This window comes from Erythrolamprus reginae, chromosome 4 (genome assembly GCF_031021105.1).
Source record: "Erythrolamprus reginae isolate rEryReg1 chromosome 4, rEryReg1.hap1, whole genome shotgun sequence".
Lineage (NCBI taxonomy): Eukaryota > Metazoa > Chordata > Lepidosauria > Squamata > Dipsadidae > Erythrolamprus > Erythrolamprus reginae.
The window spans coordinates 19,669,652-19,687,229 of record NC_091953.1 but is presented as its reverse complement, the minus strand read 5'-3'; the positions used below and the strand labels follow the sequence as shown (position 1 = coordinate 19,687,229).

The following is a 17,578-nucleotide window of genomic DNA, read 5'->3' as shown; positions in this document are numbered from 1 at the left end:
CGAAAGGCAGGCTACTGCACTTATGTACTTATGTATGCACCAAGACAAATTCCTTGTGTGTCCAATCACACTTGGCCAATAAAGAATTCTATTCTATTCTATTCTAAATTGCAAGGCCAGGCAGATTTTCCTTTTACAGAACTAGTTTAATCTAGGAGCTGAATAATAACAACTTGAAAGTCTAGAGAACTTGAATGGAATCTCAGCTTCTTGGTGGACCAACTCAAGAGCTGTAGGCAAGCTATCATCTCTCTCAACCCAAGACTTTCATAGGACAGAGAACATTCATTAATGTTATGTCGATGAAGATTCTGAGGCATCCAGGTAGGATTGTCTGGAAGTTGAGTCAACTGGACATTTTTTCTTGTTGGTTCAAAATATTTGGCTGCTCACCCATGGAGCTTCTTCAGTCTGAGCAAATTGGTCAGGGGAAAACCAGCCAACTTGATACTTGGATTGAAGAAGCTACTTGGATAAGCAAGGAAATATTTTCAATATTTCAAATATTTTCAACCAACAATACTTCCAAATATCAGTTAGTGATATCCCTTATAAGAATCTCAAGCATTAATGTGAATGTTATGCCTTTCAAACGTTTATTATGTTAAAGGTTTGTGTTTTGTTATATCGCTCCCCACTTAATAGTACTAACATTAAAAAATCCAATTATAATATTTTATCAAATTAACCTACAGCTGGCAGATAACCTTAGCTGTGTATCCTTTCCTGGATTGATGGATCAGCCCCTGTAAAATCAGTGTAGGAATTCGCTGGAACTTAGTCTCTTTATTTATGGATCATGTAGAAAGTTTGAAAATTTAAATATATAAATCAAGCTCAAGGCCACCTAAAAAATGGAAGTATTTGATGCTCAGGTTATTTTACATGCTCAGGTTATTTTACAAGATGTTCCTGTAGCCTCTTAATATTCTATAGTTCCCCAAATAAATGGACTAAACTACTATTAGGGCAAAAAAGTATGGAAAAAAATATTCACAGAATTGCAGACTCTCTAACAAGTTTATCTTAAACTATGGCACTATGATTTTTTTTTGCTTCCTGCAGATATAGAGCTGTAGCCCTGCATGCCAATAATAAATGCATTAAATAAATATAACACATAAATGAAAAAAATTAATATAGAACTGTGATTCTCAAATATCAAGAAAGTACAAGGCTGGGAACGCTATTTATTGACATGGTATTAATCAGGGAGAATAAAAAGAGTTAGTGAATCTTGAATAATAGCTATGCTATTTTTAAGAATTATTATTTTACAAATCCTTCTTTGGCCAAGAAAGCATATGTCAAAAATGACAAAGGAGAAGGAGAGAGAAAGAATATAAAATTCTTCTCTTAACAACTTTTCCAAATAATGGAAATGACAGTTCTTCCCAAGATAGATTTCTAACACAAATGTATGAAGGGAGTGAAAAGAGAGAATGCAATCACTGCACTAATTTACATCCAATCAAGAAATATATATGAACTGTGGCATGAAATTTAATGCTGCCCATTTTGCCTTGATTAAAGTCCTTTGCAGACACTTCTATGCATACCAAATATTCACTGACCTATATACAGTATCTAAAAAAGCTTAGTGTTTGCTGCAAATTTGGACAAAAAATATGAAAGGTAAGGCTACCATTCAATCATCTAGAGCAGTGGTTCTCAAGCTTTTTAAGACCGTGACCCCTTAATACAGTTCCTCATGTTGTGGTGACCCCCAACCATAAGTCTAGCGCCAATTCTCCCAACAGAGCTTTGAGCTGATTGGCAGGAAGGTCAGAGGGACACCCCCACTGTGAACACCTTATTGGCCGGATTGTAAAAATATGTTCCAAGATGCCAGAATAGAAGCTTTAGTTCCTCATACCAGGATAAATTTGTCTTTTCACAGGGTCCCAGGCGACCCCCGTGAAATGGTCATTTGACCCCGAAAGGGGTCCCGACCTTCAGGTTGAGAACCACTGATCTAGAGTTTTATAGAATAACAGAGTTGGAAGGGACTTTGGAGGTCTTCTAGTCCAACCCCTTGTATAGGCAGGAAACCCTACCACACTTCAGACAAGTGGTTATCTAATCTCTTCTTAAAAACGTCCAGTGCTGGAGCATTTACAATTTCTGGAGGCAAGTTGTTCAATTGGTTAATTGTTCTATGTCAGGAAATTTCTCCTTAATTCTAAGTTGCTTCTCTCCTTGATTAGTTTCCACTCATTGCTTCTTGTCTTACCTTCAGGTGCTTTGGAGAATAGGTTGACTCCCTCTTTGTGGCAATCTGTGAGATATTGGAACACTGTTATTATATCACCCCTAGTCCTTCTTTCCATCAGACTAGACATACCCAGTTTCTGCAACTGTTCTTCATATGTTTTAGTTTCCAGTCCCCTAATCATCTTTGTTGTTCTTCTCTGCACTCTTTCTAGAGTCTCAGCATCTTTTTTTACATTGTGGGGGCCAAAACTGGATACCAAGACATTATAAAATGGTATTAACACTTCACATGACCTTGATTCTATCCCTCTGTTTATGCAGACTAGAACTGTGTTGGTTATTTTCGTAGCTGCTGCACACTGCTGGCTCATATTTAAATGGTTGTCCACTAGGACTCCAAGATCTTTAAGGTACAGTTTAACTGTTTAACTGTACCTTAACAGTTTAACTGTATCTTGATGCAAAACTGACATAAGATGATTAAATCAACACCTTAGATAGGAGAAACAACAAAGATTTTCTAATTTAAAAGTTATCTTGTGGCAAGACTGCTGGCCTTTTCCAGCATCAATTTCTGTACTAACTGAGCAGAGTTCTTTAGACCAGTGTTTCCCAACCTTGGCAACTTGAAGATATTTGGACTTCAACTCCCAGAATTCCCCAGCCAGCGAATACTGGCTTGGGAATTCTGGGAGTTGAAGTCCCGATATCTTCAAGTTGCCAAGGTTGGGAAACACTGCTTTAGACCAATATGCTTGGAAAAACCCAATGTGCATGGTATTCTCTTACATCAAGAGGGTGATGGCATTATCATCTATTTCATTCTATATTCTGTGAGAGCTACTGGGACCACGGCCGCAATTTGATCAAAGTAGGGGAGGATCAGAATTACTTCTCTCTCTCTCTTTTTCTTCCTAATTTGGCAGTTATGGTTATATTTTGGTTCATGTCAACAGTGCAGTGGATGGAGGCATAGTCTTTGAAGACTATTCAGTCTCCCCAATTGTCCTTTCCTAGGAGGGAAGGAAGGAAGGAAAGAAGGAAGGAAGAAGGAAGGAAAGAAAGGAGAAGGAAGGAGGAAGGGAGGAGGAAGGAAGGAAGAAAGGAAGGAGGGAGGGAAGGAAGGAGGGAAGGTCTAGGAAGGGAGGGAGGAGCCTTCTCTGTGGCGGCACCAACCCTCTGGAATCAACTCCCCCCAGAGATTAGAACTGCCCCCACACTCCTTGCCTTTTGAAAGCTCCTGAAAGCTCTATGTCGCCAGGCATGGGGAAATTAATATACCCCTAGCTACTATGGTTTTATGTATGGTCTGTTAGGTTGTGTGATTGCTTTTCTTTTTTATAATAAGGGTTTTAAATTGTTTTTAACATTAGATTTGTACATGTTGTATTGTTGTTGTGAGCTGCTCCGAGTCCTCATAGAAGGGCGGCATACAAATCTAATAAATAATAATAATAATAATAATAATTCTCCTTTATGTGTTTGCAAAAGCCACGGTGATGTGGTGATTAGACTTCTGTTGCCTGCCAGCTACCTGCAAATTGGCAGTTGAGATCTCACCAGGTTCAAGGCTGACTCAGCCTTCCATCCTTCCGAGGGGGGTAAAATGAGGACCCCAATTGTTGGGGGCAATAGGCTGACTCTGGAAACCACTTAGAGAGGGCTGTAAGGTGATGGGCTCCTACGGGTACGGTCAGGAACGCAATACCGGTAGCAAAATTTGGAGCTCCACCCAAGAGCACCCAATTTATTATTTATTTATTTATTAAATTTGTATGCTGCCCCTCTCTGTAGACTCGGGGCGGCTCACAGCAGTGATAGAAACAATGTACAGTACAAATCTAATAATACGAAGTTAAAAACCCATAATTTAAAAAACATGCACACAACACACCATACATAAATTATATAGGCCTGGGGAAGATATTTCAATTCCCCCATGCCTGACGGCAGAGGTGGGTTTTGAGAAATTTACAAAAGGCAATGAGGGTGGGGGCAATTCTGATCTCTGGGGGGAGTTGGTTCCAGAGGGCCGGGGCCATCACAGAGAAGGCTCTTCCCCTGGGTCCCGCCAAATGACATTGTTTAGTCAACGGGACCCGGAGAAGGCCAACTCTGTGGGACCTAACAGGTCGCTGGGATTCGTGCGGCAGAAGGCGGTCCCGGAGATATTCTGGTCCGATGCAATTTGCACTGAATGATGTTGCAAATTTCAATTTGCAATTTGCACTGAATGATGTTGAAACAAAATGCAAGAGCCACGCCCACAGTGTGGTAGTAAAAACTTTGGTAGCCCATCGCTGGCTGTAAAGCACTGTAAAATGGCATATAATTCTAAGTGCTATTGCTATTAAGAATAAGCTCCATTAAGTGCAAATAGACATATTCTTAGGGAAGTGAATATTAGGATGCAGCCTAATACTTCCAGTAGAAACGTGTGCATGCTTGCTCAAAAACAAGGCCCTTTGTATTAAAAGCAGTTAGGAAGTGAATTGTGGTCTTATAAGAAACATCCTGTTGGGTTTCTTGGAGGGAGACCTTCAATAACATATGCTCTCATTCCTCCAATTTAATTAATCTGAGTGTCTGCAACTTCCACATCTGATGTCACTTGGAAAAAAAAATGGCCCAGACCTCAATAAATCTTAAATTTGTTGGATTGCACTGAAATCATCTGCAATTCTGATGTTCTCAGGAGACCACGAGAGACTGGGGTGTGTGTGCTGATTGATGGGGAAGGATTTGCGCGGGGAAAGGAATGACGCAATAGTCCAGGCTTCTGTGCAGAAGTGAACGTCTCCTTCTGTAACGTTACACATGGTTTTATTGAAGGCTACGATATTTTCTAATAGCGTTGCCCCACAGCTTGGTGATGGATATCTATTTCTGTTTTGTATGCACCTTGAACTTCCTAATGCAGGGTTCACATCCTTGAAAAGAACTGGCCTTGCAGAAAAGGGAGGAGGGAAAGGAATGTCAATCTTCAGATTTAATTCCCCTCTTACAATAAAGAGTAAAACTCAATTGATAACTTCTCTGTGTTCCTAGTTGCTCAGCTTTAGTATCCTTATTTTCAGTATTGTTATCTGAGTTACTGTTTTTGATTGTTGTTTTGTGTTCTGTTGTTGTTGTTGTTATTATTATTATTATTATTATTAATAATTAAATTTGCATGCCGCCCCTCTCCGTAGACTCGGGGCGGCTCACAACAATAGTAGCAAAACAATATGTAATACAAATCTAATAATTTAAACTAAAAACACATAATTTAAAAACATGTACACAACACACCATACATGCTTGTATACTGGTTTTATTTTTCGTAGTATAAGACACACCTTAGTTTTTGTGGAGGAAAATAGGGAAAAGAATCATCTGGCATTCATCTGGCTAGCGTCCTTAGTCTGGTCAGCTTCAGAACATTATTTTATCCTCTGGTTAGGTCTTAAAAAAACTTTATTTGGAGAGAGTAACAATGAAAGAGCTTGCAAGCCAGTAAGAGCTGGGAACATCATTAGCACCTGGAAAGAAACATTTGGAGCAAATAGAGCAAAGGAAAACCCCCCCGCAAAGACTTAGGGCTTAGAAAATATTGTTTGCAGAGAGTAACAATGAAAGAGCTTGCAAGCTGATAAGAGCTGGGAACATCATTAGCACCTGGAAAGTAACATTTGGAGCAAGTAGAGCAAAGAAAAAAAACCTGCAAAGACTTAGGTCTTGGAAAACATTCTTTGAAAAGAGTAACAATGAAAGAGCTTGCAAGCCAATAAGAGCTGGGAACTTCGTTAGCTCATGGTTAGGGCTGGAAAGAAACTTATTTGGAGCAAGTTAGAGCAATGAAAAAATCCTGCAAAGACTTAGGGCTTGGAAAATATTCTTCACGGAGAGAAACAATGAAGGAGCCTGCAAGGTAAGAGCTGGGAAGATCATTAGCAGCTAATTAGTGCTGAAAAAAAGCTACATTCAGAGAATAAAATGCACCCAAATTATTATCCTCTTTTAGGGATGAAAAAGTGCATCTTATACTCTGAAAAATATACTATATTCTGTTTGTGTCCATAGCTTTATCTGGGTTCTCCCCCCCCCCCCAATGCCCTGGAGTCCTCTAGACAGAGGATGACTTAAAAATATTTTTAATTATTCCAGTGCAAACCTTTTATAGCCCTGGGTATGCATACAGATGGATTAGATGTCTAGGTAATTTCAGCTTGGCAGTGTCAATGCAAGGTTCATTTGATCAGATCAGATCCCATCACAATACATTTGATACTACTACCTTTTAAATCACCCTGTTTATCATAGAGACATCCTGTTGACTGGGAAATCTGAGGTCAAAATCCATTAATACAATGGGCAAACATTTGGAGATGGTAGGTCCAACCATATGGAGAGACACTTACTTGCAACTTTTTTCTGTGTGCTGGAATTAATATAATAATGTAATGACAGAGTTGAAAGCGACCTTAGGAGTCTTCTCAATCAATCCATCACTCAGACAGGAAACCCTATACATTTTCAGGCAAATGATTGTCCAATCTCTTCTTAAAAACCATGATATCTGGCAAGTCATTTCACAGAATAGAATAGAATAGAATAGGATAGAATAGAATTGTATAGAATTCTTTATTGGCCAAGTGTGATTGGACACACAAGGAATTTATCTTTGGTGCATATGCTCTCAGCATAAAAGAAAAGATAAGATAAATTTGTCAAGAATCATGAGGTACAACACTTCATGATTGTCATAGGGGTCAAATAAGTGATGAAGAAACAATATTAATGTTCTGTCAGGCTCTCTGGTAGAATCCTCCCAAAAATTCACAGGTACAAATTGCAGACACACACACATTTGAAAATTCAAAACAATGTTCTTTATAATGAAAATTCACATAAACCAAGCCCTCTTTTGGTATAGCAAAGAGCACTGGTCTCCAAAAAAACTGGTAATTTGTACAAGTCCCTTATCAGTTCTGTGATACTTAGCTTGCAGCTGTGAGGTAATTCACAGTCCTTCTTCTTTCACAAAGTGAAACACACTTTGCTCTGGTTTAGTTTCAAAACGGGGAAAAATCAGCACACAAAAGGTCAAAGTCAGTAAAGCAGTCACGAAACACAACGATCAGATAATCCTCCACATTGGCCAAACCCACAGGCTGCTCTTTATAGCAGCCTCACTAATTACCACAGCCCCACCCAACCACAGGTGGCCTCATTTTCTTTGATAATAATCTCTCAGTTGTTGTTGCCTATGCATCGCTCTCCGCATGTGTGGCTGTATCATTAACTTTTGTTCTGAATCCAAGGAGGAGCTAGATAATTGATCTCCTTCTGAGCTGTCTGCCACACTGTTCTCCTCCCTGTCACTCATGTCTTCTTGGTCAGAGGAGTCTTCATCAGCAGATTCCACCGGGGGCAAAACAGTCCTGCAGCATGTGGATGTCTCCCCCACATCCACAGCCCTTGGGGCAGGAGCTGGGCCAGAGCTAACCACAACAATTAATAAAGATTTTAGGATACAAGCAACAAGCTACAGTCCTACAGTCATAAGTGGGAGGAAATGGGTGATAGGAATGATGAGGAAAAAACTAGTAGAAATAGAAGTGCAGACTTAGTAAACCGTCTGACAGTATTGATTAATTGTTTTAACTGTCAGGAAATGTCTCCTTAGTTCTAGGTTGCTTCTTTCCTTGATTAGCTCTCATCCTTTGCTTCTTGTCCTGCCTTCAGGTGCTTTGGGTAAGAGGTTGACCCTTTTTCTTTGTGTTGCCTCCTGTATTTTACAAAAACGATTCAGGAAAATTGTGGCAGTGCCCAAGAGCCAACAATGACTTCAAAGCATACCTACACAGCAGCGGTGGGTTGCTCCTGGTTTGGCCCAGTTCAGAGAACCAGCAGCGACTTTGGTGGGAACTCCTCCCACCCACCCGGAATGCTCCGCCCACTCATTGGGACACTTCTGAGCATGCGGGAAGTGGCACATGCACACACTTGAGCACGCATGAATCAGTAGTGACAGGATTTAGAACCTACTACTGCTACACAGACAGATACATAAATGCACAGACATACTATATGTATGTTGTAGTACAGTGTTGCCTCGATTTTTGCGGGTTCGAACTTCATGAAAAGTCTATACCACGGTTTTTCAAAAATATTAATTAAAAAAATACTTCGTGGGTTTTTTCCCTGTACCACGGTTTTTCCTGCCCGATGACATAATATGTCATTGCCAAACTTTCATCTGCCTTTAATAAATATTTTTTTAAATAAACTTTAATAAATAAACATGGTGAGTAATGATGCAAATGGTTGCTAAGGGAATGGGAAATTGCACTTTAGGGGTTTAAAGTGTTAAGGGATGGCTTGTGATACTGTTCATAGCCAAAAATAGTGTATTTACTTCCGCATCTCTACTTCGCGGAAATTCAACTTTCGCGGGCGGTCTCGGAACGCATCCCCCGCGAAAATCGAGGGAACACTGTATTTGGATAAGCAAGGCATTAACCATAATATACTTCTGAAACAACCGAAAATGGGTCTCAAAATGCATGGAAGAAGGAAATGCTTCCCTTTCATTTTAATACTGATAAGAATGTAATCACTAATAACTTTTCTCCAAGGTATAATGTGCATAGTTCCCTCTAAGCTGAGCAGTGAGCAATCGCTCACTTAAAAATCATCATCAACTCAGAGTTTTCCAAACCTGCCCAGAAGCCGAGAGGGAAAGAGTGAGAGGGAAGGAGAGAGAGAGGATGAGAGAGAAACAGAAAAAAGAGAGGAAGGAAAAGAGAAAGAAAAAGAATGGGAGTAAGGAAGAGAGAAAGAAAATCAAAATCTAGTTTGAAACTAGCTCAACTATTTAAGTGGCATTTTGTTATTGATAGAGTTGCCCTATTATGAGCTCACTGTTATAGACACACAGTACAGTATTTTATTTTGAAATTCTCTGAGGCAAAACAGGGTGGGTTTTTTGTTTGTTTGTTTGTTTGTTCGTTTATTTATTTATTATTTCTGTGCCGCCCAGACACTATACTTTTCCGCCCCCCCCAAAAAAAAATTAGAGTGAACACTGATAATGTGTGTACAAAACCACACACACCCTCCTCCAAAATAATTGCAAATCTAAATAGCATTTGCAGGAAGGCCATGTTTGTTGGGTCGGTTGGGTGATGTCGACAAGACGGCTTGTGGCTCGGTAGAAACCGAAGAAGGTGATAAGCTGTTAGAGATATCTTCTGCCTTTTTTTAATATCTCTTGCTTGCATAAAGGTTAGCAATAGAAATAACATTTACTTATGCTAGTTGTGTTATAAATAGGCCCGGGGAATGCTTGTGATACTCACACCTCGAGTTTTGTTGGGATCTTTCTTGTTCTTTAGGTGGGGACAAGGTTGGTCCCAAGGACAAAGGGAAACAAGACCTTCCGTATCCTGCTCATCCCACCGACGACGTTTCTCCCTTTTGTTGATTCTTCCTGGCCATGGATAGATCCACGCAAGAGCTTTTCCTCAACTTTATGATCGTCCTGATCACAGTACTCCTCATGTGGATTTTAGTGAAGTCTTACCAAGAATGAAAGACTCGTATTCCTGGAATCATGGAAGGATCTGCTTCTGGTGAAGGATGAGAATGCTGCTCCTCACAAGGGCTTCTCCAAGTTGCAATGTAGAAAAAGATGTAATGCATTTTTAAAAAAATCAAAATACCTCATTTATATGTATTTAACAATGCAAATGGATCTAAGAAGGTGCACATTAATTTCTCTTCAAAGCATGCCACACCTGCATCTCTGTTTGTAAATGATGGTTGTATCTCACTTAGAATATCCCTTGGTAGCCACAAACACGACCACTCATTAACATCTCAGTTTATTGTGACTCATGAAGTCTGCATTGTTTCAGTTTTATGTAACCAATTAATGGACATATGCTGCTCTACCATTGTTATCATTGGGATGAATAATAACATTTGAGGCGCTTCCTGTTCTTTTTCATTGTCTTCTTGATGATGCAAAATCTTTAGTGTTCTTGCAATACAATAATTCAGATCTTTAAATATTGTTGTATGCATTGTAATTCAGCAGCAGTATATAAAAGCAGGAATTTTGCAAAATGCCAATTTTACCGATACGCCTACGACAGGAATGGATCAAGATACAGAGTTTCGATAGGACAACAGGTTGAAACATGAATCTACAATGTCTGGAGGTACTATGCCTGGAGGCACCATGAATCTGAATTCTTCAACCACGTATATCAATGAACTATGTCACTTTTCTCCCAAAGCATAAATACATAAACATAAAAACCTTGCAGTTGTAGAATCCAGTTGGAGAAAGGCAGAAGGTCATGTGACTTAATATGGTGTTTTGAACCCATTTAGCATGCAATCTAGTTTCTTAATTATGCACAGAAATATAGTGATACCTCTACCTAAGAACGCCTCTACTTACAAACTTTTCTAGATAAGACCCGGATGTTCAAGTTTTTTTGCCTCTTCTCAAGAACTATTTTCCACTTAGAAACCCGAACCTCCGAAACTGTAACCGGAAAAAGCCTCCATGGGGTCTCTCTAGGAATCTCCTGGGCGGAAACAGAGTTGGAAAAGGTGGGGAGAAGCCTCTGTGGGGTCTCTCTAGGAATCTCCTTGGGGGAAACAGAGTTGGAAAAGGTGGGGAGAAGCCTCTGTGGGGTCTCTCTAGGAATCTCCTGGGAGGAAACAGCCAGAAAAGGCAGGGAGAAGCCTCCGTGGGGCCTCTCTAGGAATCTCCTTGGGGGAAAAAGAGTTGGAAAAGGTGGGGAGAAGCCTCCGTGGGGTCTCTCTAGGAATCTCCTGGGAGGAAACAGCCAGAAAAGGCAGGGAGAAGCCTCCATGGGGCCTCTCTAGGAATCTCCTTGGGGGAAACAGAGTTGGAAAAGGTGGGGAGAAGCCTCTGTGGGGCCTCTCTAGGAATCTCCTGGGAGGAAACAGGGTTGGAAAAGGTGGAGAGAAGCCTCCATGGGGCCTCTCTAGGAATCTCCTGGGAGGAAACAGGGCCTCCACCTTCCCTGTGGTTTCCCCAATTGCACATATTACTTGCTTTTACATTGATTCCTATGGGAAAATATGCTTCTTATTTCTTAGTGATGCAGTGGTTAGAGTGCAGTACTACAATCTACTTCTGCTGATCACGGGCTGCCTGCAGTTTGGCAGGTCGAATCCCAGTAGGCTCAAGTTGACTCCGCCGTCCTTCCTTCTAAGGTCGGTAAAATGAGGACCCAGATTGTTGGGTGCAATATGCTTACTCTCTGTAAACCGCTTAGAGAGGGCTGTAAAGCATAGAAGTCTAAATGCTATTGCTATTCTCCTGTTTTCCACAAATGGACTTCGTTAATTCTCAAATACCAGCGTTTTCCCGCTTTTGACTCATTGGATAATATTATTTATTAATTAATTCATTAATTAATTCATTAATTAATTCATTAATTAATTCATTAATTAATTCATTAATTAATTCATTAATTAATTCATTAATTAATTCATTAATTAATTCATTCATTAATTCATTAATTCATTAATTCATTCATTAATTCATTAATTCATTAATTCATTCATTCATTCATTCATTCATTCATTCATTCATTCATTCATTCATTCAAATTTTATGCCTCCCTTCTCCTTAGACTCAGGGCAGCTTACAACATGTTAGCAATAGCCCTTTTTAACAAAGCCAGCATATCGCCCCCACAATCCGGGTCCTCATTTTACCCACCTTGGAAGGATGGAAGGCTGAGTCAACCTTGAGCAGGTGATGAGATTTGAACCACTGACCTTCAGATCTACAGTCAGCATCAGTGGCCTGCAGTACAGCACTCTACCTGCTGCGCCACCCCGGCTCTTTTTGTGATGGCGAACCTTTTTTTCCTCAGGTGCTGAAAAAGCATGCCTGTGCACTATCACACATGCAGGAGTGCCCACACCATAATTGAATGCCTGGGGAGGGTGAAAACAGGTTTTCCCCCTCCCCAGAGGCCCTCTGGAGACTAGAAACAGTCTGTTTCCCAACTTCTGGTGGGCCCAGTAGGCTCGTTTTTCATCCTCCCCAGGCTCCAAATGCTTCCCTGGAGCTGAGGCAGAGTAAAAACGTTCTTTCCCATCTCTCCGTAGGTTCTCTGGAAGCCAAAATTGCCCTCCCGGAGCCTCTGCGCAAGCCAAAAATAATCTGGCTGGCATATATATGCACGTTGGAGCTGAGCTAGGGCAATGGCTCGCATGCCAGCAGATATGGCTCTGCGTGCCACCTATGGCACCCATACCATAGGTTCGCCATCACTGATATAGTGTTTAAGTCATCCAGGGATGAAATTCAAATTTTTTCTTTGCTGGTTCTGTGGGCGTGGCTTGGTGGGCGTGGCAGGGGAAGGATACTGCCAAAATCTCCATTCCCACCCCATTCTGGGGCCAGCCACAGGTGCTATTTGCTGATTCTCCAAACCAGTGTTTCTCAACCTTGGCAATTTGAAGATATTTGGACTTCAACTCCCAGAATTCCCCAGCCAGCAAATGCTGGCTGGGGAATTCTGGGAGTTGAAGTCCAAATATCTTCAAGTTGCCAAGGTTGGGAAACACTGCTGCAAACGACTCCAAATTTCTGCTACCGGTTCTTCAGAACCTGGCAGAACCTGCTGAATTTCAACCCTGGTCTCATCCAAAGCTTTGAGAGCTGTACAGTGATCCCCCGATCATTGCGAGGGTTCCGTTCCAGGACCCCTCGCAATGATCGGTTTTTCGCGAAGTAGCGCTGCGGAAGTAAAAACACCATCTGCGCATGCGCAGATGGTGTTTTTACTTCCGCCGCAGCAGCGAGGAGCCGAAGATTGGGGTTTCCCCGCCGCCCACGCAAACTCCTCGCTGCCGCTCACCCGCCCTTCGCCCGCCCACGCCGTTCGCTTGCGCCGCTTCCCAGCTGAGTCCTGAAGCCAATTCGCTTCAGGACTCAGCTGGGAAGCGGCGCGAGCGAACGGCGTGGGCGGGCGAAGGGCGGGCGAGCGGCAGGCGCGCGGGCAGGCAGGCGGCAGACAAGCCGCTCGCTCGCGCCGCTTCCCAGCTGAGTCCTGAAGCCAATTCGCTTCAGGACTCAGCTGGGAAGCGGCGCGAGCGAACGGCGTGGGCGGGCGAAGGGCGGGCGCGGCAGCAGCGAGGAGTTTGCGTGGGCGGTGGGGAAACTCCTTGCTGATGCCCGCCACTCGCCCTCCCTCCAGCAAGAGGGGGAAGACCCAGGGAAGCCGCCCAGCAGCTGATCTGCCCGGCGCCATCTACGCATGCGTGGCCATAGAAAAAAAGGGCGCGCATGCGCAGATGGTGTTTTGACTTCCGGGTTGAAAAATCGCCATATAGCCGTTCGCAATGATCGGGATCGCAATACCCGGGGGATCACTGTATGTGATCCTGGGCCTGTCCAACTTGCAGGTCACTAACTTCACTTCTACCCCTACCATTAGAGGATACTTTCAGCAGTGAGTTGCTATCAGTATTGTGCGGTTCTGCAAACCGGTAGCAGCGGCGGCACGAGGCTCCGTGTACGAACTGGTAGCAATGGAATTTAGAACCCATCACTGGATCCATTGCTTCAGATCTTCCTGCACCCTCTCGGGCTTCTTGTTGCATACATGTTGCCAAAGATTAGTGCATACCACACCTTCCATTCCAGCAAGGTAACCTTAGAAGCTGGTCAACAAAGTTGACTTATGCTAAAAGAGAGATTATACATAGCCTTGACATTTAGCATCTTCCATCAAAAGAATAGAATAGAATAGAATAGAATTTTATTGGCCAAGTGTGGTTGGACACACAAGGAATTTGTCTTGGTGCATATACTCTCAACATACATAAAAGAAAATGATACATTTGTCAAGAATCATGTGGTACAACACTTAATGATTGCCATAGGAGTCAAATAAACAATGAAGAAACAATCAATATTAATAAAAATCTTAGGATACAAGCAACAACTATTTCACTAATTTGAACATTTCTCTTCTACTTAGAAACATAGAAATATAGAAGACTGACGGCAGAAAAAGACCTCATGATCCATCTAGTCTGCCCTTATACTATTTCCTGTATTTTTATCTTAGGATGGATATATGTTTATCCCAGGCATGTTTAAATTCAGTTACTGTGGATTTATCAACCATGTCTGCTGGAAGTTTGTTCCAAGGATCTACTACTCTTTCAGTAAAATAATATTTTATTTATTATTTATTTATTATTTAGATTTGTATGCCGCCCTCTCCTTTTCTCATGTTGCTTTTGATCTTTCCCCCAACTGACTTCAGATTGTGTCCCCTTGTTCTTGTGTTCCCTTGTTCTTGTGTTCACTTTCCTATTAAAAATATTTCCCTCCTGAACCTTATTTAACCCTTTGACATATTTAAATGTTTCGATCATGTCCCCCCTTTCCCTTCTGTCCTCCAGACAATACAGATTGAGTTCATGGTTGGTTGCTGACCAATAGGAGCACCATACAGAGAACAAGTAATTTATTTTTTTTGCAGATTGAATTTACTGCCACTGAATACAAAGGCATCTCAGTTTTATATACTGCTCAAAAAACAAAGGGAACACTCAAATAACACATCCTAGTTCTGAATGAATAAAATATTCTCATTGAATATTTCATTTGCACAACTATTTCATTTGCACAATCACAAACAGAAATTGACTATCAATCACTGTTGATTCCTAAGTGGACAGTTTGATTTCACAGAAGTTTGATTTACTTGAAGTTATATTCTGTTTATTAAGTGTCCCCTTTATTTTTTTGAGCAGTGTATATATTATACCTCTCCTGGTATCTATCCCACTTGAATATGTGTGTCGTCACATATTCGCAGATCTCCACCCCCAACTTAAAAATACGCCCGCACCCCTTGGGAATATACATTTGAAACCAATGCTTTAGTGCTTCAGCAGCTGTTGGGCTACATTTCTGCCCCTCACTCAAGTATGGAGCCATAAACAGTGCTTGAAGGATACATCTCATTGATTCAAAGGCCATGCTTAAAAGGCTAGCAGAAAATGTGACTCAGCTGCTTGACACACATCTCAGAAGCGAAGGGAAATCCCATCGCATGAGACATACAGTTGTATAGCATTTATTTTTTTTAGTTGACAGAGTCATAGGACACTTTAGGCTTAAGCAAAAAAACTAATGAGAAGCAGAAATACTAGATTTCCCTCTAGCTAATTTTTGTTGTTTTTTGTTTTGCTTCCTAATGGTGAAAAGAAATGGGGTGTTTTAAGAAACACAAACTTAGCTTGCTTAAAAATATCATTATCATATCCTCTTTATTGTTTCTTATCAGGAAACGTATCAGGAAAGACTTAATGAACTCAATCTGTATAATCTGGAGGACAGAAGGGAAAGGGGGGACATGATCGAAACATTTAAATATGTTAAAGGGTTAAATAAAGTTCAGGAGGGAAGTGTTTGTAATAGGAAAGTGAACACAAGAACAAGGGGACACAATCTGAAGTTAGTTGGAGGAAAGATCAGAAGCAACCTGAGAGAAAATTATTTTACTGAAAGAGTAGTAGATGCTTAGAACAAACTTCCAGCAGACGTGGTTGGCAAATCCACAGTAACTGAATTTAAACATGCCTGGGATAAACATATATCCATCCTAAGATAAAAATACAGGAAATAGTATAAGGGCAGACTAGATGGACCATGAGGTCTTTTTCTGCCACCAATTTTCTATTTTTCTATGTTTCTAATATCTTAAGTCAGCGAAGATATATAATACTATTTTCTCCTCCTATTTTTCCTCAACCATCCTGTGATTTGGGTCGGGCTGAGACCAGGGGTGGGTTTTAACTTACATTGCCGCTGGTTCGCTTCCTTCCATGCCCTGTGAGTGGGCTAGTTGGGCCTGCGCATGCATAGTTCCGAAAACTCAGCTTCTGCACATGCGCAGAAGCAAAAAAAAGTTTGTACACATGCACAGAAGCAAAAAACAAGATGGCGCTGCCTATGGCGCCAAGAGAGAGCCAGTTCAGGGGTGTGGCCAACCATTTTGGTGAGCGGGAGGGGGGATTCCCACTGCTGGTTCTATAGAACCGGTCCGAACTGGGAGCAACCCACCTCTGGCTGAGACAGAAAGGCTCGCCCAAAGTCATCCAGCCACCGTCTACACCTAAAATGGAGCTAGAATTCACAGTCTCCTGGTTTTCTAGGCTGACCACGTTAAACATTTCACTGGACTGGCTCCCTTTATAAAATATAACTAGCTATATTTTATCTTTTAAAAGGTCAATTTAGAACAGCAATGAGCAATTCTTGATGAATGGTATAGTAATACGTACACTGCTCTATAAAATTTCTTTGGTAACAATATGGAATGCCTTTTTGGGGAATTTCTTTCCTTCCTACTGGTAAGAAACGAAGCTATGTTGGCCAGTCGATACCAACTACAAGGAGTCTATCATGTTACCATTTCATTTTTGAAATTCAACTTGGTTCCTCATTCAAGTTTTAACCAGGAGCTTTGTTGCTTAACTTCAAAGATCAGCTAGATGCTACGCCATATTTAATATATCTGGATCATTTCTTTTAAAACTACGCCAAGCATTATACTTTTCAAAAAGCTTATCATTTGTGGGTGTTTTTCCACCTGAAATGATGGGAAAATCAGCCAGTCAGCTTTAATTGTTGGGATTGGGAGAGGTATAGTGGACTTGCCAACTTGACAGTGCTCAAACTGCCTATCGTGACTTAGAATGTCTGCAAATTCACTATTGTAATAATGAAGAATACAGACCTGAAAGAGGGACTTTCTCTATACCACATTGCTTGGTAATCCTTAAAGATAACAAAATTTCATCCGCCTCCAATAACAAAAGACTGGAAGGCGTTTGTAAGGCATGACAGAGAAGGGAAGAGCCTTCTCTGTGGTGGTCCATGCCCTCTGGAATCAACCCCCTGTTCTGTCGGGCTCTCTGGTAGAATCCTCCCAAAAATTCACAGGTACAAAGTTCAGACACACACACGTTTGAAAATTCAAAACAATGTTCTTTATAATGAAAATTCACTTAAACTAAGTCCTCTTTTGGTATAGCAAAGAGCACTTGCCTCCAAACAAACTGGTAATTTGTACAAGTCCCTTATCAGTTCTGTGATACTTAGCTTGCAGCTGTGAGGCAATTCATAGTCCTTCTTCTTGCACAAAGTGAAACACACTTTGCTCTGGTTTAGTTTCAAAACGGGGAAAAATCAGCACACAAAAAGTCAAAGTCAGTAAAGCAGGCACGAAACACCACAACCAGATAATCCTCCACAATGGCCAAACCCACAGGCTGCTATTTATGGCAGCCTCACTAATTA

The 17,578-nt window shown here is 41.3% G+C and overlaps 1 protein-coding gene across 1 annotated transcript in view; it reads left to right on the top strand.

Annotated features, from left to right (window-relative positions):
- SLN (sarcolipin) overlaps nucleotides 1–9,790 on the top strand; it is a 29,824-nt gene extending 20,034 nt beyond the window's left edge. Inside the window, exon 2 of the mRNA XM_070751679.1 lies at nucleotides 9,594–9,790. Within this exon, the coding sequence (XP_070607780.1) occupies nucleotides 9,695–9,790 (96 nt within the window). The 5' untranslated portion in view covers nucleotides 9,594–9,694. The remainder of the gene's footprint in view (nucleotides 1–9,593) is intronic.
- Nucleotides 9,791–17,578: the final 7,788 nt, after the last annotated feature.